Source organism: Sinohyriopsis cumingii, unplaced genomic scaffold, assembly GCF_028554795.1.
Source record: "Sinohyriopsis cumingii isolate HCF-2022 unplaced genomic scaffold, ASM2855479v2 utg000452l, whole genome shotgun sequence".
Taxonomy (NCBI): Eukaryota; Metazoa; Mollusca; class Bivalvia; order Unionida; family Unionidae; genus Sinohyriopsis; species Sinohyriopsis cumingii.
Window position 1 is genome coordinate 2,573,342 of NW_028315901.1, and position 24,837 is coordinate 2,598,178.

The 24,837-nt window shown below is 33.6% G+C and overlaps 1 protein-coding gene across 3 annotated transcripts in view; it reads left to right on the plus strand.

Annotated features, from left to right (window-relative positions):
• Nucleotides 1–24,837, plus strand: part of LOC149774027 (E3 ubiquitin-protein ligase TRIM45-like) — a 204,706-nt gene that overhangs the window by 21,062 nt on the left and 158,807 nt on the right. The window contains exons 5-6 of one of the 3 annotated variants that reach the window (XM_089945912.1): nucleotides 4,480–4,503; nucleotides 17,664–17,687. The exons of the other annotated variants lie outside the window; for them this stretch is intronic. Coding sequence (XP_089802038.1) covers nucleotides 4,480–4,503; nucleotides 17,664–17,687 — 48 coding nt within the window. The remainder of the gene's footprint in view (nucleotides 1–4,479; nucleotides 4,504–17,663; nucleotides 17,688–24,837) is intronic. 3 annotated transcript variants of the gene reach the window in all.

Sequence of the window (24,837 nt, forward strand, 5' to 3'; positions counted from 1 at the left end):
TGCAAAATTTGTCTAATTCTGCGTTTCATTATGGCAGGCATGCGTGGGTTCACATTATTATTTGTCAAAATCAAAAAACCAAAAAAGCAAAAAAAAAAAAACGTTTTAAATGATCCCAACAATTGTCAAGGCGTTCTACGCATAGTTGTGCTAAATAAGAACGTCATCGCTATCTTGAATAAAGACGAACTGCATGGACAAGTCAAAGGGAGGTAATCTATGAAACTCAAACTGGTTTCCTAAAATGATACTCGCCTATATTAACATGTTTAGTCTTCAAAACATTGGTCTATAAATAGTTAAGCAGACCTGGTTTCAGATTATTTTGTCTTTTACTGACTTGTTTCAAGCCATTTGATTCGATACTCCCTCATAGTGTTTAGAGAAGTAGGGTATCGAATAAAGTTTTTTCGTTGTATATAATCAATGTATATTAATAGTTTTGTGTACGTGTCTACGTTGATCGGCATTATACACAATTTATCCTTCTCACGTAGGAAACAGAAACAATTGCATTATAAGTCGTTTAAAGTTGAATCTGTCAATTATTCGATTACTATATTTATAGTTGTGTGTGTGTGTGTGTGTGTGTGTGTGTGTGTGTGTGTGTGTAATCGTTTCCATACTTGACAATGTACTATACTGACTGGGGTGATATTGCTAATTGTCAGATACTATCAAAACTCTAGAAATTCAAGTTGAGGAGAAACATGTTTCCAAATTATTATTGACTAAACACAAGTACTGTTCGTATAAATGGAGGTATTTTGAAAAATTGTCTATCCTATTTATGCCACAGAACACAGTTTGTGTGGTTACCAATATTACACCAACTTCATATGCAATCTAAGCATTCTGTCCAAAATGTTGTCAACCTCAAGTATAATTATCAGCGGTAGGTACTGTGATTTTCCTAGACAATCTTAGTCGTTACCTGCGGTATCTCCCATAAGGCCTTAGGTAAATAAATCAGCGATTTTCATCAGATACTGTATGCACCACAATTGCACCCTCCGACCCGCTATTGATCTAAAAGAAAATGAAATTGCACACCTGTTTTAAAATTTATTGCAATAACTGATTCCTGATATTTAAAAAACTGATTGTTTAATGAATAATTTAATTCTCAAAAGTAAGTCCAGAATTTATGTACGAAAACAACATTATAGGTGTGCGATGGGACAGATGTATCGAACGCCATATTACCGACTAAAAATCAAATGTGGATGGAATATAGAAGAATATTAGAGGAAACCTCGACATTATGAGATAAGTTCTAAAACAAATGAAAACGGGTCGGGTTGTGCCTGCCTTTTAATCGACGTTAAATTATTCAAGGAAACATGTATTATGCAAACAAATGAGAAATTTAATTATTATCTTAACTGCATACTAGACGTGAAAATCGGCAATATAATATATCATTGACATTCTGGCAATTGTGGCCATCTTGCAAATCTCGTCATAGCCGCTCCTGCTGAATGGACGGTCATGTCAACGTGAGATTGTTCCTAAGAGACTTATTATGGTGAAAATGGGACCGACCTGAGATCAAATATGTGCACCAATATGGCCATCCTGAAAATCTTTGTTATTGCTACTTCTGAATGAAATGTAATATTGAGATAGGGTTTCCACTTGGATGCTTCTTAAGAGGGGCCTAGTGTTCGAAAGCGCTTACCTTTACCGATCACGGCTATCTCACCTCTGTCCACGTGGGTTCGAGTCTCGGACTCGGCCAATGTGGTATGTAAGAAAGCTTGCTAGTGGAATTTCTTGGGCCGGTGGTTCTTAAAGGATTTTTTCCGTAGTTCTTCCTGCACCAGTTGTACTTGCCGCCATGTATAGCCTATATTTCCCTGAGGAATGGCGTTAACCCAGAGCAAGAACAACAGCATCAAAAGAAAAGCACCATTTTTATAAGTGTTTCTTATGATTCGGCGGGGTTCGAACCCGCGACCTCCCGAATCCGAGGCGGACGCTCTAACCACTAGGCAACCGGACCCGTCGTCAAGATTGTTAAATCGTTTATATCGTTTATATCAAACAATCACCGGGGGCCCCTAGTGGCCGAGTGGTCTAAAGCGCTCAGCGTTACGGATCACTGCTATCTCACGCCAGTAGCTTCTCGTGGGTCGGTGGTCCTTTTCGGGGTTTTCCGCGAGCTATTCCTGCACCATTTATACTGTCCGTCATGTATAAGTCTATCTTGTGCTGAAAAATGACGTTAACCCCTATAATAATAACATAAAATCAAACAGTCATTTTTCCATCTGCTATTTCATCCAAAACCATTTTGTTGTGTTTTTTACAAAGTGTTCCTTACAATACAAAATTCTAATTTGAATGATGCGTGAAAACAACAAATACTATATGCAATATCCTCATGGCCTTTTTATTTGTACTTAATCATTTTATTTGTACTTAATCATTTTATTTGTATTTAATCATTTTATTTTTATTTAATCATTGATGTTTTCAAAGTGGAACTGTTTTCAATTTCTTTATCCCTTAATGCTTCGGTACCGAAAACGTTTACTTTAATTTTAATCGAAAGTCTGTCAAATGATAGGAATATATCTTATCAGATATGTGGATTGTATTTGCAATAGTGCATTTGATTTTGATATTGTGCTTTTAGCTACAGTTGGACTTGGTGTCCTAGGTTAATTGCATCAATATCATTATATTTGTACATACATCGATTTTTCTTCAGTCTTTAAATGAAGTCGAATTAACTGCTGTCAGCTATCTTGAATTTACGGCTATTATAGATTTGATGTTTATTCATTATTTCGGTGGGGATAGTACAACGAATTCTGGACAGAATCATGCCTTTTGAATGAGCTATATCAGCCGTTTATACGACAGATTATGCAATTATTACAGGTATATTTCATCAATATATAATACATATTTTGCATTAATAATTGTTCATTGGATTCAGCCAGGATATAGATAGTTAAATAAATAGATAGATAACGTGCCTATGTGCACGCGACTATGTTTGACATCTTGTTTTGTCATAAAATCATCACGTTTTATACTTATCCACTCCGATAATTATATCATGTAAGTCCATGCTCCATATATAGGAACATGAATCAATCAGCTTTGACAAAAATGATGCAGTTGACGTTGCCTAACACTTCCAAAGAAGTGCATTCTGATTGGTCTGAAATACCCATAGTGTAAGATTTTCTAATCAGATTCTCGTTATCGTTCGAGAATGTGCACACCAGCACACACACAAAAAAGGCTTTTTATCATTATTTTGTATAAACAAATGAAACACACACTGCCCATTTATACCAATCTAGTAAAATAGCATTTGCCGTCCTATGACCGTGCTTGATCCACGTTTTTCGTTTCTTTTTCAAATTACATCGATTGACGAAAATAATATTTTATGATCTAATGCAGAGAGGACGGTTCTTACAATCTCATAGTGTACGATGAACTGTTATGAAAAGTGCAAGTTTCTTATTTTCCTTTCTTCTAATATTCAAATATTAACAAAGGATTATCCGCTGGAAGACATATCAAGTGTGCGATGTGCATTTAATTAGGACAGTGTCGTCTCTGCATAATGTACTACCTATTCATTTTCCTTTATGAAAATAGTGAGGAAACCTGATATTAACTTTGTCTTTCAAGAATGTCCAAACCAGCACATAACCAAAACACATTTGTATCATTTTTATGTAAGAATTAAACATACACTGCCAATTTATACCAATGTACTGACCTATCATTTTGGATATACTGTACCATAGAGAGAGAGAGAAAGAAATGTTCTGCAGCATTTGTGTAACAAAAAACTCTTTAATTATACAAATTAATCAAATACTGAAGAAAAAGCATGGATTTGGAAAACAGAATGACAGCTAATGTCTTCGAAAAAATAAGCAGATAAGCATTTTTGAAAACGCTATACTTTTCTGAAATAAAACAATATATGTTTTGTTTGCCCACTTTCCTGATCACATATTACCACATCCGCGGTACGTTTTTCTTATACCAGTCCACACGACAATTTAGAGATGAGTGACTTCATAATTATTCACAAAGTTCGAGGCCAATGCAGTAAAACAATAATAAAGCACAAACTTCATAGAGGCAGGGTATATTTGATGATATACTGTCTGCAGTTTAATTTGTTGTTGTAATTAGCAGCGCACTTTACTTTTGTCTCCATTTATATAGTACCACATTGATGAAACATTACAGGATAAAGAAAATAAAGAAAAGTGCCAGTTTAAAGATTTACATACGAGGCAAAGCGTACAATATATTATTTAAAACGACATCTATTTGGGATTACTTTGTTTGATGTAATGACTTACACTGTGTATTGTGCCCTGTATTTCCATTTACGAGTATGACGAATTTGTGTATGAGTGTCCTCTCCCTTTCTGGAGAGCACATAAAAGGGTGTATATCATCTTTTCTAATATCAGACTTATTCTTTTCTTTCAGGACGAAAGAGCGAAAAAAGAAAGAGTAAGTCAAAATATAGATACTCTGCGTAAATAATCACAAATCATGTATTACTTTCACTTAATATGTGATTTCTAAGACGGATATATTTATGAAAAGTAATTATTCACCAAAATTTCCTCACTTTTACCACTTACCAAGGAAGGGTTTTATTCTAACCCATGTCATATTGGTTCTATATCGCGCATCTATTGATATTGTGGGAAAAAGAAGTAACGTCCTTCTTTCAGTAAATACGTACAACCGGACACTTTTATGGGCTAATTAATTATAAGTTTTGTTTCCTGATGTGACTATTATAATTCTACATTGACCGACCAGATGTCCATCCTGTTAAATTATTGACTGCCCGGCCTTGAACTTTACAAGCCTTGACATGATAATCAGTTGCTTTTCTCTAAATATATAATATGGCTAACATTATTTTGTTAGTCCTCACATCTTAAGGTCATATTTATACTATATTTAACATTGTTTTGTTATATCTCACATTTCAAGGTCACAAGCAGGGAAAGGTAACCATGAAACTTGATTTTAGAAATACGGATAACATTTTGTTATTCTATTTAACAAACTATACGGGATGCGTAGCTTGGGTATAATATAGTCATGTGGTTGTTAAAATGATAATGTCACAAAAATACCGATTTACTTGTATGACCTTCGGTTTTGTTTAGGCTATAATTGATTATTGAGCGCCAAAACATTAGATTAATATTAACTGGACGTTTAGTTTGTATGTGCATATGACCTAACCATCCTTGCACAACTATGTTTTAAAACACATCAGGCACAAATCTAATTAATGACCACAATTACTCTGTAAATGGTATATTGTCTAAAATGTACTTCATTAAATAGATAGTAAATAGTGTCCAAAAGTCTGCACATAACATTATCGAATATACACATTCTACACCCCCCCCCCTTCATAGCAGCATGTGTTATATTTAAATGTCCGCTTGTTTTTCCATTGAAAATATGACGGAGGTAGTGAAATTGGCTTAACTATGTTTCAAAACACAGCCGCCAAAGCTTAAATTCGTGACCATAATTAATCGGTATTGGTAAATTTTCTAATTGTATTTCGTTTCATAGGTATTAAATAGTATCTAAAACACTCTACAGAACATTGTCAAATATATACATTCTAACACTTATATTTGATGGCAACGTGTCTTATATCTAACTGTGTGTTTAATTTCTCGCTGAAAATATATCGGTTGTAGTCCAGGTATGTGCGTTAGCTCTGCTGTTTCTCAGTCAGCAAAAGGAGATTGTTGCAGCTACTCCTTCTAAAATATTAAATAACGGATATCATTAAAATTCTTGTGAAACCCGCTCCTCCTTTATGGATGGTCGTGTGAAATTAAGTTGGCCCAAGCAATGCTATTCAGGTTTCGAATATTCCTGTCACAGTGATGATCTTGAAAACCTTGTTATCAATTTTTTTCCCGAATCAGTCATTATATCAGCATAGAGATTTCGCCGAAATACCGATGTTCATGTTTATTTGGTTTTAAATTTAAGAAATGCTCACGCTGCTGGTACTATGTTTGCAAATTGGCTTCTTGACAAGCTTGGAATAACTACGTATTCCTCATGACTGTTCAAGTCTACATTGTGCTTTCCTTCAAATTCTTTTTTTATGATTTATAGTATATACGTACTAACTAGAAATGTTGTTAATCTTGTATGAAGTATGGCACAATGGCATCCATCTTGAACATATTGTCATCGCTGTTGTTACGACTCTAGATCTTTAACTAAATACAGTGAACAAGTTAAACAAAAAAATTACAAAAGACATTTCATCTCTCTTGATTACAAATGTGAAAATCCCAAACAGACATTATTGTGACTTATATTCCAAATAATCTCAAATGTCCTATCATAATTCCAAAAGTAAATAATGGTTCGGAATGAATTTCAAAAATCTTGAATGTGTTCATGTACCAAATGTCCGCAAAGTGATGACGTACAATGCATTACCTGTGCTGAAGTTACAATAGTTTGAATGTGCTTTTGTACCACAATGACACAATCAAGTATAACTTTGAATGAGCCGCTTACAATTGCCTATTGTATAAATGGGTGGATGTTGATGAAGGCATTACCGTCACTCTCGCGAACATATGGTTGACATCCATTGGATGCGGGCCGACGTCTGTTCGGACTAACGTCCATCTCAAGTTTGAGTAGATTATATTTGCCCTTCCGGTGATAACATCCTTCATACAATGTCGTTAGGTTGGTGCGCTATCTTCAACCAACCACGACTACAGTTATCACGAGATTAGTAAGACGATCTTAAATAACAAGACTACTTGACATGTATTTCAACGTGGATCATATTACTTAAATGTTTGTCAGATCCACGGACAGGTTTTCTGTATTGTCTGTGTTTATTACGCAACGAATCAATGTCGAATAACATTCCATCAGGGTTTACCCCAGTGATATTATCATAGCGGCGCATATTACGGTGTTGAAACGAGATCATTACAAAATCAGTTCGTTGTCAGATAATTTACATACATCCGCCGCTCTCACTGTGTTACAAATATATTCCCGATATCTTCCTTGGACGATAGCATTGTGGATAGTATTACGTGGCAATAATATGATACACTTGTCATCCACGGTCTTCTTGTTGCCACTCAACAGTTAGCGACGAAATCAGTCATTGTGATTAGCATCTTTAATAGTTTATGACACTGTAACACTATCGTGAACGCCACCTTGATATTTATTAACGCGATTAACCACACACATATTCAGACATATCCAACTGGGTTATCAGTTCTAATTATAATTTTCCGCGAAATTATTTTGTTCCAAATATTATCCAGTCTCCTATTGTGAGTCATGAAAAAAAAATAAAGCAAAGAAACAAAACAACAACAAACTAAATTATTTTCACGTATTGCATTATCGAACGAATTTAATCTTTACAGTTAAATATAACCGCAAATGATATTTACTCTCGAACAAATCGGGAAACCTCGTTTTCTTTTGTTTAATTATCCGCACACTGATGTTCCGAGTCTTCACATAAAGAAAGATTATGAGTACATGTATTTATGTGGGATCGTCAATAGCCGAATTTACACTTTGTTCTAACTGTCGCAAAATGTAATTGATTGGTACATATATCTCCAGCATGTCTTTAGAAACGTATACTTCCAGTCATGCAAATGATATTTATATAATCGTCCTTGAAAATATTACACGCAAATTTACTTTCACCAGAATGTCGCGAATCAATCTCCTTGGTGCAAGTTGCTATAACGTTTGAACTATGCAACTTAGTATTCGTTTGTTGTATTAATTAATCAGGCGATTAATCGATTCAATCACCCTTGAAAATATTTTTAGTGCGTTTCAGGCAAATTCACTTTCACCGGAACTACGCAGACCAATCACTGTGGTTCAAGTTGCTATAATGATTGAAATATGTACTTTAGTCTTGTTTTTATCATGTATTAATCTGGCGATTGATCAGTCCAGTGGTGAACCTCTATGTACAACGGAGACTAATGCGATGCAGATATTCTCGGGATTTCATCGCGCTGGTGCCTCATACGGCAAAATCCTAGGGTAACAGTTTAAAATTTCACAAAGTTCAGATCGGAAACATGGCAGATTTTATCCGCGGCATTAATACACAATGCATTATTTCCGATTCTACTCACGACGTAATTGAGTTATGGCGTAACGCATCAATCATTTATGTATGTGTATTGACCTGGAGCCAAACATGGTATTATGGTCCCGTTTGATACAGAAGAGATACGAAGGGGTGACGATATAGATGGTTCTACTTGTGGTATGGGCTAATTCGACATCGTATAGTGAATTTGTTTTATCGGTGTCATATCGCATTATTATTCACGACAGAAAAACTGCGAAATATGTATAATTCTGTATGTGTGTATGTGCATGTGTGTTTATCTGTTTGAATAAATAGAGATAAATAATGTATTAATATTTATATTATGAATAATGCACATTTAAAAAATGTATTATACCTTGATTTATTATTGAAAAATGTTCAATAATTAATAAGAACTCTTTTTATTCATATATATGTATAAAAAGTATTTATTAATATATTGAACATTTATTTTATTATGCCACTTCATGCTTTTAAAAAATTAAGAAACTTTTTATGTTATTAGTTTATACTTTTTCTATTCAGGTTAATCTGTAAATTATAATAACATAAAAATATTCTGAACTAATTGTAAATAGGGGGCAGAATTCAAATATATGTCTTACCATATTTGTTTTAAAAACACATTATATTTAAAAATGATTAAGGAATGTTGTATTGGAATGCATGCCTTTTTTATTTACCGTATTAAGACGCTGAAGCCAATGTGTTTCCTTTAGCAGACGTTCCATCTTAGAATCAGCTTTAGCAATAGTTTGAAACGAGAAATCTTGCAAAGTATAGGAACTGTTTTTAAAATATGCTGCAACATGAGGTGAAACATGATCGATCTATATACTTGATATGTCTAGTCTATGTCGGTTCATACTTTTAGATTTTGGTTGAATGGTTTGTCCAATATATTTGATGCCACATTGGAAACCTCTTTGCCACCCGAAGACGCCTTTTATTCCAGCTTAAAAACGAATATCTGCTAACACTCGCGCTATAGCATAAATGTGGGTGTCAAACAGTCAGAGATTATCACGATATCTATCTTAAAACGGACGTACATTTTTCCGCAGATGTCATAGACTATTTCAGAAAACGTGCATGGCCCATTACCATCTTTACCAACTGTGCTACTTATCAGCGCCAGGTCTCTCATGGGATGCGCTTCTCGAAACGAATCAAGTCGTCGAAGTCGAACTCTTCACCGACCCAAACATGTTTTTATTCACTGAAAACATAGTTCTAGGCGAAATCTACGTCGTCAGCAAAACACACGCAGTCGTCAACAACAAATATATGATTAACTACGATCCCACGAAGCCGTCCACTTACATCATTTATCTGGATATGAAAAATCCATATAAATGGGCCATGTCACAATCCCATTCCACAGGCGGATTTCACTTGACCAACGGAGAACAGTTTCTTCAAGAAAAACGAGCATTAGTCGCGGACGATGTAGGCTATTTCATCGAGGTCGATCTCGTTTATATGGAACATCTCCACGATGCTCACATATATTATTCATCCTGCGCTGAAAGATTTCTTGTCACTAAGAAAATGATATATTGGGAACTGCGTGAGGAAAACATAAGTTCCTTCTAGAAGAATCCAAAGTGAAAAAACCTGTGCCCAATCTCATGGATAATAACAGGTATATTTTGCATCATCGTCTATTTTTACGAGCTATCCAACACGGACTCGTGCTCGATAACATTCATCGCACTCTCAAGTTTCAACAATCCCCGTGGATGAAACCTACATCGACTTTAATACGAAACAATGGGCAAACATCACCACAGACTTCGGCTAAAATTCTCCAAACTTACGAACAAAAGCATCATCGTAAAAACCACGGAAAATATTCGACGTCGGAAAAAATGAAATGGTTAACAGTGTCAAACGTCGAGATAAACTGGTCGCCAATGACGCCTTTCTCCACATGAAAATCTTCAACGAAGATCGAATACAGACAAAAAACCAATCTCAGACTTGATGAACCCATGATACATGGGGAACGGCCATTCTCGATTTTTTGTAAATGGTAATTTGCGAGTTTCATTAAGATTGTATTTAAAACAATACGGATGTCAGGCTATGCTGCTAATGAACGATACAGTCTTACTTATTTAGAAAATTCAGACCTAAGATTTTTAGCAACATATGTTCGACCTCAAAGAACTGTTCGATCTCAGTGACTATCCCCAACATAGACCTATCCACTGCGACGACGACAACAAAGTCCAAAAAAGTTCGAAACGAAATCTACCATCGATCACTACAGACAAGTACACTACAAGGAAATATGCACTATTACACCATATAAACATTTTAATCCCATCGACATCACATCGAAACGCTTCTCATTAACATAACATGATGTTTGATGATAAACGATACCCCACCTATGGCATTCATAGATTCGCCATTGGATAAACACATGCATCCGAATACGATAATATATATTAATTAGACACTGACACAGAAAACACACACTCACGCACAAAACAAAACAAACAATTGAGCCAGAAAAACCGACACTCTAGTTGTATATATAAATGGGGCATCGCTCACTTTTTCACGCAGAAAATACGTGAGCCAGTACTCACATTACAAACTAATGCAGGTTTTTTACGTCTGCTAGTGGGAAACCGTTCTCAGTCAGTAATTATACATAGAGAGATTTACCGACTACCGAATTATCGTACTGGTTTCAAAAGGGGCATGCTATGCTATGTTACTTGTTGATTATTCGGTCCTTACCGTTACAAGCTTTATAGAGATGTTGACAGAAAACTCTACCCTGATACATAATGTGACCCAGCCTGCATGATATTGTTCATTATTACAAGACGGTAATGTAATTAAGTAAGTTGTTTCGGTGTCTGGACTTTAAGTGTCATATGTGCACACAATTTGGATGTTTGATTAACATTAATGTTCCACAGGGAAATTTTGTTTTGTACCGGACACGTCATTGCCTCAACAGAAAAAATATATATTTGTAGCTAATGTACATTACTAGATTGTATTGTTTGAAAGTACAGACACAACGTTTAATTTTAGTTTGTTAGTTCCTTTATACACAATTATTAGACGATATGTTGCAATTTGCTCAAAGATTTCTTATTCATAACAGACCGCTCCGGTGGCCTAGTGGGTAGAGCGTCCGCCTCGGATGCGGGAGGTCATGGGTTCGATCCCCGGCCGAGTCATACCAAAGACTTACAAAAACGGTACTAAAAGTTGCCTCGCTTGGCCCTCAGCATTAAGAGGTTAGTGTTAGGACTGGTCGGCCTGGTGTCAGGATAATGTGACTGGGTGGGACATCATGCTACATGTCTGTGGCATGATGCCCCAGTGCTAGACATCACTATAAACTGCCACATTGCATACATCTTAGCAATATGACTGAACAATTGTTAAAAGCTACGTTAAAAATCCAAATCACATCACATCACATATTCATAACAACAACAACTTTGTCGATGGTTTTTCTTATTGACACTATCCTACGTTCGTATTGATAGTTTTAGGATTTTATAGCGAATTGTCAACTATGCATCATCATGTATATACTTTTGTTATGTCTTACATTGGATTTTCATTTGGGAATATGTGCATCTGTATTTACTTCCCATTTTGAGAGCAAATATGTTGGATATTTCATCTTGACTTCTTTTTCTAAATGTATAATGTGGCTAACATTGTCTCTTTGATCCCAAAGTTCAAGGTCACAAGAGGCACAATGTAATAATAAAACTTGTTTCCGCGTCCGAAATACAATTTTATAAATACCGGAAACACTTTCTTTTTTAAGATATTCCTCAAAACATACGCGATGCGTAGTCCCTAAAGCAAACACGAAGCCACACAAGATATGCATGCACGGTTTATATTGTTACGTGAGCAATGCATACATTTTAGTATTTATTAAGGATCAATGAGTTTATCTCTTGAAAGTAGCTGTTCACTAACAATATTTAAATTAAAGGGTCAAGTTAGTACTTTAAGGTGTTAATATTTTGAGCTATACGTAACTACTCTGAAGTATGTTCAATGGTATATTAAAACACATTGTGACATAACTATTCCAGTATTGACCCACTTGTATAATTATATATTTTAGTCTTGCAGGCATGCGTGGGTACAAGTTATTATTATTATTATAATATATATATTTAATGTATTGAATGATGCCAACAAGTGTCAATGCTTTCCACACATCGTTATGCAAAAGAAGGTCAGCGCTTTTTTGAATAACGACTGACTGCATGGACAATGCATGGGGTGGGAGTAATCTATCAAGTTCAAACTGGTTTCCGAAAAGGGACTCGCCGTATTAAATAGTTTAATATTTAAACATTGGTTTATAAATTGTTACGCATATCTGGTTTCATATTGTTTTGTCATCAACTGACTTGTTTCAAGCCATTTGATTTGATTGTCTCTCATAGTGTTAGGAATGTTTAGAGAAGCAGGGTATCGAAAAAAGTTTTTTTTTCATTGTATATAATCATTGTACATCAATAGTGGTCGTGCATCTGTCTACGTTTTTAAGCATTATATACAATGTATCCTTGTAACATAGGAAACAAAATAATTAGATCATAATTATTTTAATGTTGAATCTGTCAATTATTTTGTATATATATATATATATATATATATATATATATATATATATATATATATATGTATATATATATATATATATATATATATATATATATATATATATATATATATATATATATATATATATATATTGCCATAATTTACAATTTAGTATACTGTCTGGTGGTGTTATTTCTAATTGCACAGATATTATCAAAACTCTAGAATTTCAAGTTGTGTTGAAGAGGTTCAAGGTTACTATTGAGTAAACTCAAAGTACTGTCTCTCCTATTTATGCCACAGAACACAATTTGTGTAGTCATCATTATTATACTCATACTGAAAATTTGCAGAACAGATTTGGTAAAAGTTATTCGAAATTACAAAACGATATGTTTTCTTTTACATTCCATACCGGTAAATATGGCAGATATCCTTTTTTATTCGTGACGTTACAAATTATTTTAAAACATGATATTTTAATTATAGATTATTCATACTCAGCATAATGTTGAAAGCTATTAAGAAAAACCAACACGAAAATTAAACCAAAATGGCGTCCCAGGCCTGAACCACTGTCTCCGTAATATTTACTAGATAAGGCATATCAAGTTTTCTTTTATATTTTAATTTTGCTTCTGATTTAATTTGTATGTGCATACAATCTTTTGAACTCGAATATCCCATTTTGTTGTTTTCTTTTTACTTTTCTTTTAGCTTGATGTTGAAAATTTTTTCTTTTCAACTCGCGCATCCAATTGCCTTTTATAAACTTTTTATTTTCATGCTGGAACCTTCTTTTATGACTTCCGTCTGCCAAACACGAGGTAACGAGTTAAAGTCTCGCGTCATCCCAATCGGATTATATTTTTTTAAAATCTAATGTTGAATCTTTCTTTCAAGCTCGCTGGTCGCAATTTTTCAATCTTAATTATTTTACTGTTTAAGTTGAAATACTAGAAGAAACAAGGTTCGCACCCATTAACTACTGACTTTCTTCTATACCAAAATTTGCTAAGGAACAAGTTGTCAGTTCGAAATTCGCGGCACTCCATTTGTTTATTTTGAAAGTTTCTTTATGAATAAGGCCTGCCAAACACTAGGTTCCGAGTTTGATTCTCTCGGCATCGCAGTTTTGTTTGTATTATTTCTTTTTTAATTTGTATGTGGAAACTTTCTTTTCTTACTACGCTTGCCAAACAAGAATCCGTTAGTTCGAAAGTTGCAGTATCTACTTTGTTGTTCGTTACTTGTTCATGTTTAACTTTCTTTTAAACTCGCGCATTCCAAAGTTTTATTGTGTTATTTCTTACTTTTGATATTTATGTTTAAACATTCGCAAGTAGTCTAGAGTTCGAAACTTGCGGCTTCCCATTTTGTTATATTGAAACTATCTTTTATTACTAACGTCTGACAAACAAGAGGCTGAGAGTTCGAAACTTAAGGCATCCCAATTATTTATTTTATTTCTAACTTTTTTGTTTGTTTTCATGTTAAAACGGTCTTTTGATCTCGCTCATCACAATTTTTTTTATCATTGTTTAACATTTTTAGATGTATGCTGATACTGTCTTTTATTACTCCCGGCATATAGCAGATTTCATCGGCATAGTACATGGATTGTCCCTTTCTGTTACGTTTGCAGTCACTTTGCACGCCAAATTCATCTGCAATCTCAGTATTCTGTCCGAAACGTTGTCACAATCAAGTATAATTTATTAGCAGGAGGTAGTGCGATTTTCCGAGACAATCCTAGTCGCTACCTAATGGTATCCCTCATGAGACCATAGGTACAAAAACGCCAATTTTCAGCAGATACTGTATGCAACACAATTACATCCTCAGACCTGTTAATAATTTTTAAAAATTAAAATAACACACCATTTTTCAAATGTATAGCAATAAATGATTCCTGATATTTTAACAGCTGACTGTTTATTGAAAATTTCATTATCAAAAGTACTTCCAATCTTTATGCACAAATACAACATTATAGGCGTGCGATACTGAAATACAGATTAGCCAGATGTATCGAATGTCATATTACCCATTCAAAATCAAATGTGGATGGAAGAAAGAGGAATATCAGAGGAAGATAATAAATAATAATATCAGAGGAAACCTCGTCATTATGAGATAAGTTCTAAAACAAATAAAAGAAAACGAGTGGTGTTGTATCTTCTTTTTAATCGACGTTAAAACTGTTCACCGAAACAGATATTATACGAACAAATGAGTCTTTTAATTAGTATTTTAACTGCATAATAAACGGGAAAATCAACAATAAAATATGCATAATTGCATTTCCGGCAATGGTGGCCATCTTGTAAATCTTTTCATCGTCGTTATTGCTGAATGGATGGTCATGTTAACATGAGACGTTCACTAAGATACTTACTATGATAACAGTGGTGCCGATTTGAGGTCATATTGTGGCCAAGTGGTCTAAAGCGCTCACCCTTTCGGATAACTGCTACCTCATGTCTGTCTGCGTGGGTTCGCCTTTCGGGCTCGGCCAATGTGGATATGTGAGAAGGCTTGCCAGTAGTTTCTCGTGGTTCTTTCTGGGGTTTCCCCAGGTTTTATCTCCACTTTTTATACTGGCCGTCATGTATAGGATATCATGTGCTGACAAATGACGTTAAACCCTATAATAATAACATAAAATGAAACAGTCATTTCTCCATATGCTATTTCATCCAAAACCATTTTGCTGTTTTTTTTTTTACGAAGTGTTCCTTACAATACAAAATTCTAATCTGAATGATGCGTGAAAATAACAAATACTTATGCAGTATCCTCATGGCCTTTTTATTGATACTTAATCATTTTATTTGTACGTAATCATTTTATTTGTATTTAATCATTTTATTTGTACTTAACCATTTTATTTGTACGTAATCATTTTATTTGTATTTAATCATTTTATTTTTATTTAATCATTGATGTTTTCAAGTGGAACTGTTTATCAATTTATTTATCTCTTAATGCTTCGGTACCGAAAACCTTTGCTTTAATTTTAATCGAAAGTCTGTCAAATGATAGGAATATTTCTTAGGAGCTATGTGGATTGTATTTGCATTAATGATTTTGATTTTGATATTGTGCTTTTAGCTACCATTGGACTCGGTGTCCAACGTTAGTTACATCAATATCATTATATTTAAACATCGCGTTTTCTTCAGTCTTTAAATGAAGTCGAATTAACTGCTGTCATCCATCTTGAATTTACGGCTAATATACATTTGATGTTTATTTCGGTGGGGATAGTACAACGAATTCTAGTAAGAATCATGCCTTTTGAATGAGTTATATCAGCCATTTATACAAAACAAATTATACAATTTTTACAGATATGTTTCATCAATATATTACACATATTATGGCATTAATAATGGTTCATTGGATTAAGCCAGCATATAGATAGTTAAGTAAATAGACATCTAACTTGCTGATGTGCACGCGACTATGGTTGACATCTTGTTTTGTCATAAAATCATCACGTTTTATACTTATCCATTCCGATAATTATAGCATGTAAGTCCATGCTCCAGATTTAGGAACACGAATCAATCAACTTTGACAAAAATGATGCAGTTGACGTTCCCTAACACTTCCATAGAAGTGTATTCAGATTGGTCTAAAATACCCATAGTGTAAGATTTTCTAATCAGATTCTCGTTATCGTTCGAGAATGTGCACACCAGCATAGACACAAAAACACTTTTGTATCATTATTTTGTATAAAACACACACTGCCCATTTATACCAATCTAGTAAAATAGTATTTGCCGTCCTATGACCGTGTTTGATCCACATTTTGTTTTTCATTTTTCAAAATACATGGATTGACGAAAATAACATTTCATGATTTAATGTAGAGATAAAGGTTTTAACAATCTCATAGTGTACGATGAACTGTTTTGAAAAGTGCACGTTTCTTATTTCCTTTATTCAAATATCAACAAAGGATCCTTTTCCTTGATGAGAATAGTGAGGAAACCTGATAAGATTTTCTAATCATATTATCTTTGTTTTTCAAGAATGTCCACACCAGCACATACACAAAACAGACTTGTATCGTTTGTGTGTAAGAAATAAACATACACTGCCAATTTATACCAATGTACTGACCTATCATTTTGGATATACTGTACTGTAGAGAGAGAGAGAGAGAGAGAGAGAGAGAGAAATGTTCTGCTGGCATTTGTGCAACAAAAACTGTTTAATTATACAAATTAATCAAACTGAAGAAAGAGCATGGATTTGGAAAACAGAATGACAGCTAATGTCTTCGAAAAAATAAGCAGATGAGCATTTTTGAAAACGTTATTCTATTCTGAAGTAAAACAATATTCGTTGTATCTGCCCACTTTCCTGATCACACCTTACCACATCCGCGGTACGTTTTCCTTTTATAAGTCCACATGACAATTGAGAGATGCATGACTCATAATTATGCACACAGTTCGAGGGAAAACGCAGTGAAACAATAAAAAAACACAAACTTCAGAAAAGCAGTCTATATTTGATGATGTTCTATCTGCCGTTTAATTTGTTGTTGGAATTAGCAGCGCACTTTACTTTTTGTCTCCATTGATATAGTACCAAATTGATGAAACATTACAGGATAAAGAAAGGAAACAAAAGTTCCAATTCAAAGACTTACGTACGACGCAAAGCGTGCAATACATTATGTAAAACGACAACTATTTGGGATTACTTTGTTTTATGTAATGACTTACTCTGTTTATTTGGCCGTGTATTTCCATTTACGAGTATGACGAAATTGTGTATGCGTGTCGTCTCCATTACTGGAGAGCATATGAAAGGGATTTATATCATCTTCTCTAATATCAGACTTTTTATTTGCTTTCAGGAAGAAAGAGAGAAAAAAGAAAGGGTAAGTAAAAATACATATACTCTGCGTAAATAAGCAGAAATCATGCATTACTTGCATTTAGTATGTGATGTCTAAGACGAATATATTTATGAAAAGTAATTATTCTCCACAATTTCCTCACCTTTACCACTTACCAAGGAAGGGTTATATTCAAACCCTTGTCATATTGGTTCTATATAGCACATTTAGTGCTCTTGTGTGAAAAAGAAGTAACGTCCTTCTTTCAGTAAATACTTACAAACGGACACTTTTATGGGCTAATTAATTATACGTTTGTTTCATGATGTGACTATTATAATTCTGCATTGACCGACCAGCTGTCCATCCTGTTCAATTATTGACTACCCGGCCTTGAACCTTACAGGCCTTGACATGATAATCAGTTGCACATTTCTAAATATATACTATGACCAACATTGTTTTGTTATATCTCACATTTCAAGTCACTAGTATACTATTATTAGCATTGTTTTGTTATATCTCACATTTCAAGGTCACAAGCAGGGATATGTAACCATGAAACTTGATTTTAGAAATACGGACAACACTTTCTTATCCTATTCAACAAGACACACGGGATACGTAACTTGAGTATACAATAGTCCTGTCGTTGTTAACATGATAATGTCACAAAAATTACCGATTTACTTGTATGACCTTCGGTTTTGTTTTGATTATTGAGCACCAAAACAATATATTAATATTAACTGAACGTTTAGTTTATATGTGCATATGACCTAACCATCCTTGCGCAACTATGTTTCAAAACGCGGCAGGCACAAATCTAATTAATGACCACAATTACTCTGTAAATGGTATATTGTCTAAAATGTACTTCATTAAATAGATAGTAAATAGTGTCCAAAAGTCTGCACATAACATTATCGAATATACACATTCTACTCCCTCCCTTTCATGGCAACATGTGTTATATTTAAATGCCCGCTTGTTTTCCACTGAAAATATGAAGGAGGTAGTACAATTAGCTTAACTATGTTTCAAAACACAGCCTCCAAATCTCAAATTCGTGACCATACTTATTGTATATTGGTAAATTTTCTAAAGTGTATTTGGTTTCATAGGTATTAAATAGTATCTAAAACACTCTACAGAACATTGTCAAATATATACTTTCTAAGCCTTATCTTTCATGGCAACCTGTGTTATATCGAAATGTGTGTTTAATTTATCCTGAAAATATATCTGTTGCAGTCCAAATTTGTGCGATAGCTCTGCTATTTGTCAGTCAGTACAAGGAGTTTGTTGCTGCTATTCGTTCTAAAATATTAAATAACGGATATCATTAAAATTCATGTGAAACCCGCTCCTCCTTTATGGATGGTCGTGTGAAATTAAGTTGGTCCAAGCGATGCTTTTCAGGCATCGAATATTCCTGTCACAGTGATGATCTTGAAAACCTTGTTATCAATATTTTTCCTGAATCAGTGATTATATCAGCATAGAGATTTCGCCGAGATATTAATGTTGAGATTTATTTGGTTTTAATTTATTTTTTAAAATCCCACGCTGCTGGTAATATGTTTGTCAATTGGCATCCTGACAAGCTTGGAATAACTACGTATTCCTCATGACTGTTCAAGTCTACATTGTGCTTTCGTTCAAATCCTTCTTACGATTTACAGTATGTACGTACTAACTAGAAATGTTGTTAATCTTATATGAATTATGGCACAATGACATCCATCTTGAACATCTTGTCATTGCTGTTGTTACGACTCTAGATCTTTACTTAAATACAGTAAACAAGTTAAAGAAGGAAATTACAACAGACATTTCATATCTCTAGATTACAAATGTGAAAATTCCCAACAGATATTATTGTGATTTATATTCCAAATAATCTCAAATGTCCTATCATAATTCCAAAAAGTAAAGAATGGATTGGAATTAATTTCAAAAGTCTTGAATGTGCTTATGTACCAGTAGTCCGCACAGTGATGACGTACAATGCACTAAATGCGTTGAAGGTACAATAGTTTGAATGTGCTTTTATACCACAATGACACAAACAAGTATGTCTTTTAATGAGCCGCTTTCATTGCCTATTGTATAAATGGGGGGTTATTCATGAAGTCATTACCGCCACTCTCGCGAATATATGGTTGACATCCAATGGATGCGGACCGACGTCTGTTCAGACTAGCGTCCATCTCAAATTTGATTAGATCATATTTGCTCTTCCGGTGATAACATCCTTTATAGATTGTCGTTAGGTTAGTGCGCTATCTCCGACCAACCACGACTACAGTTATCACGAGATTAGTACAACGAACTTCTATAACAAGACTAGTTGACATGTATTTCAACGTGGGTTATATTACTTAAATGTTTGTCAGATCCACGGAGAGGAACTAGCGAAGTAACATTAATTTAAACGTTGTGTCTGTACTTTCAAAGAATACAATCTGATAATGCACATTAGCTACAAATATATATTTTTTCAGTTGAGGCCATGACGTGTCTTGTGCAAAACAAATTTTCCTGTGGTATATTAATGTTAATCAACCATCCAAATTGTGTACGTTTAAAAGCTTGAAGTCCAGAACACTCGCGCTATGGCAAAAATGTGGGTGTCAAACGTTTGTCTCAATCTGTGCTTATTATAATATGACATTGTCAGACCAGCTGGCCGTCCTTTTAAATTATTGACTGTCTGGTTCATAATTTTACAAGCATTGTAATGATAATTAGAGGCTTTCTTTTTCCAAATGTATAATGTGGCTAATATTGTTTGTTTGATCCGAAAGTTTAATTTCACAAGAAGCAAAATGTAATCATACAACTTGTTTCCGCTACCGGAATACAATTTTATAAATACCGGAAACACTTTATTTTTTAACATATTCATCAAAACATACGCGATGCGTAGTCCCTAAAGCAAAAACGAAGCCACACAAGATATAACGTCTGCACGGTTTCTGTTGTTACGTGAGCAATTAAGGCATTTTAGCATTTATTAAGAATCAATGAGTTTATCTCTAGAAAGCAGCTGTTCACTAATAATATTTAAATGAAAGGGTCGAGTTAGTACTTTAAGGTGTTATAACTTTAAGATATACGTATATACTCTGGAGTATGTTCAATGGTATATTAAAACACATTGTGACATTGTTTCAGTATTGACCCACTTGTTTAATTATATATTTTAGTCTTGCAGGCATGCGTGGGTACATTCTATTATATATATATATATATATATATATATATATATATATATATATATATATATATATATATATATATATATATATATAATGTATTAAAAGATCTCAAAAATTGGCAGAGCCTTCCACACATCGTTGTGCAAAATAAGAACGACAGCGCTTTCTTGAATAACGAATGCCAGCATGGGCAAGTGAAGGGGGGATAATATATCAAGCTCAAACTGGATTCCGAAAAGGGACACGCCATATTAAATGGTTATAATTGAAACATTGGTTTATAAATTGTTACGCATACCTGGTTTCATATTATTTTGTCATCAACTGACTTGTTTCAAGTCATTTGCTTTGATTATCTCTCATAGTGTTAGGAATGTTTAGAGAAGTAGGGTATCGAAAAAGTTTTTTCATTGGATATATTCAATGTACATAAATAGTGTTTGTGTATCTGGTATCTGTCTACGTTTTTAAGCATTATATACAATTTCTCCTTGTAACGTACGAAACAAAAACAATTACATTATTATTTTTTTAATGACAAATATGTCAGTTATTTTATTACCAAAGATATATATATATATATATATATATATATATATATATATATATATATATATATATATATATATATATATATATATATATATATATATATATATATATATGTATATATATATATATATATATATATATATATATATATATATATATATATATATATATATATATATATACCATTGCCATAATTTATACTATATGGTGGTGTTATTGCTAATTGTACAGATATTATCAAAACTCTAGAAATTCAAGTTGTGTTGAAGAGGTTCAAGATTACTATTGAGTAAACTCAAAGTACTGTCTCTCCTATTTATGCCACAGAACACAATTTGTGTAGTTATCATTATTATACTCATACTGAAAATTTGCAGAACAGATTTGGTAAAAGTTATTCGAAATTACAAAACGATATGTTTTCTTTTACATTCCATACCGGTAAATATGGCAGATATCCTTTCTTATTCGTGACGTTACAAATTATTTTAAAACATGATATTTTAATTATAGATTATTCATACTCAGCATAATGTTGAAAGCTATTAAGAAAAACCAACACGAAAATTAAACCAAAATGGCGTCCCAGGCCTGAACCACTGTCTCCGTAATATTTACTAGATAAGGCATATCAAGTTTTCTTTTATATTTTAATTTTGCTTCTGATTTAATTTGTATGTGCATACAATCTTTTGAACTCGCATATCTCATTTTGTTGTTTTCTTTTTACTTTTCTTTTAGCTTGATGTTGAAAATTTTTTTCTTTTCAACTCGCGCATCCAATTGCCTTTTATAAACTTTTTATTTTCATGCTGAAACCTTCTTTTATGACTTCCGTCTGCCAAACACGAGGTAACGAGTTAAAGTCTCGCGTCATCCCAATCGGATTATATTTTTTTAAAAATCTAATGTTGAATCTTTCTTTCAAGCTCGCTGGTCGCAATTTTTCAATCTTAATTATTTTACTGTTTAAGTTGAAATACTAGAAGAAACAAGGTTCGCACCCATTAACTACTGACTTTCTTCTATACCAAAATTTTCGAAGGAACAAGTTGTCAGTTCGAAATTCGCGGCACTCCATTTGTTTATTTTGAAAGTTTCTTTATGAATAAGGCCTGCCAAACACTAGGTTCCGAGTTTGATTCTCTCGGCATCGCAGTTTTGTTTGTATTATTTCTTTTTTAATTTGTATGTGGAAACTTTCTTTTCTTACTACGCTTGCCAAACAAGAATCCGTTAGTTCGAAAGTTGCAGTATCTACTTTGTTGTTCGTTACTTGTTCATGTTTAACTTTCTTTTAAACTCGCGCATTCCAAAGTTTTATTGTGTTATTTCTTACTTTTGATATTTATGTTTAAACATTCGCAAGTAGTCTAGAGTTCGAAACTTGCGGCTTCCCATTTTGTTATATTGAAACTATCTTTTATTACTAACGTCATTCAAACAAGAGGCTGAGAGTTCGAAACTTAAGGCATCCCAATTATTTATTTTATTTCTAACTTTTTTGTTTGTTTTCATGTTAAAACGGTCTTTTGATCTCGCTCATCACAATTTTTTTTTATCATTGTTTAACATTTTTAGATGTATGCTGATACTGTCTTTTATTACTCCCGGCATATAGCAGATTTCATCGGCATAGTACATGGATTGTCCCTTTCTGTTACGTTTGCAGTCACTTTGCACACCAAATTCATCTGCAATCTCAGTATTCTGTCCGAAACGTTGTCACAATCAAGTATAATTTATTAGCAGGAGGTAGTGCGATTTTCCGAGACAATCCTAGTCGCTACCTAATGGTATCCCTCATGAGACCATAGGTACAAAAACGCCAATTTTCAGCAGATACCGTATGCAACACAATTACATCCTCAGACCTGTTAATAATTTTTAAAAATTAAAATAACACACCATTTTTCAAATTTATAGCAATAAATGATTCCTGATATTTTAACAGCTGACTGTTTATTGAAAATTTCATTATCAAAAGTACTTCCAATCTTTATGCACAAATACAACATTATAGGCGTGCGATACTGAAATACAGATTAGCCAGATGTATCGAATGTCATATTACCCATTCAAAATCAAATGTGGATGGAAGAAAGAGGAATATCAGAGGAAGATAATAAATAATAATATCAGAGGAAACCTCGTCATTATGAGATAAGTTCTAAAACAAATAAAAGAAAACGAGTGGTGTTGTATCTTCTTTTTAATCGACGTTAAAACTGTTCACCGAAACAGATATTATACGAACAAATGAGTCTTTTAATTAGTATTTTAACTGCATAATAAACGGGAAAATCAACAATAAAATATGCATAATTGCATTTCCGGCAATGGTGGCCATCTTGTAAATCTTTTCATCGTCGCTATTGCTGAATGGATGGTCATGTTAACATGAGATGTTCACTAAGATACTTACTATGATAACAGTGGTGCCGATTTGAGGTCATATTGTGGCCAAGTGGTCTAAAGCGCTCACCCTTTCGGATAACTGCTACCTCATGTCTGTCTGCGTGGGTTCGCCTTTCGGGCTCGGCCAATGTGGATATGTGAGAAGGCTTGCCAGTAGTTTCTCGTGGTTCTTTCTGGGGTTTCCCCAGGTTTTATCTCCACTTTTTATACTGGCCGTCGTGTATAGGATATCATGTGCTGACAAATGACGTTAAACCCTATAATAATAACATAAAATGAAACAGTCATTTCTCCATATGCTATTTCATCCAAAACCATTTTGCTGTGTTTTTTTTTTACGAAGTGTTCCTTACAATACAAAATTCTAATCTGAATGATGCGTGAAAATAACAAATACTTATGCAGTATCCTCATGGCCTTTTTATTGATACTTAATCATTTTATTTGTACGTAATCATTTTATTTGTATTTAATCATTTTATTTGTACTTACCCATTTTATTTGTACGTAATCATTTTATTTGTATTTAATCATTTTATTTTTATTTAATCATTGATGTTTTCAAGTGGAACTGTTTATCAATTTATTTATCTCTTAATGCTTCGGTACCGAAAACCTTTGCTTTAATTTTAATCGAAAGTCTGTCAAATGATAGGAATATTTCTTAGGAGCTATGTGGATTATATTTGCATTAATGATTTTGATTTTGATATTGTGCTTTTAGCTACCATTGGACTCGGTGTCCAACGTTAGTTACATCAATATCATTATATTTAAACATCGCGTTTTCTTCAGTCTTTAAATGAAGTCGAATTAACTGCTGTCATCCATCTTGAATTTACGGCTAATATACATTTGATGTTTATTTCGGTGGGGATAGTACAACGAATTCTAGTAAGAATCATGCCTTTTGAATGAGTTATATCAGCCATTTATACAAAACAAATTATACAATTTTTACAGATATGTTTCATCAACATATAACACATATTATGGCA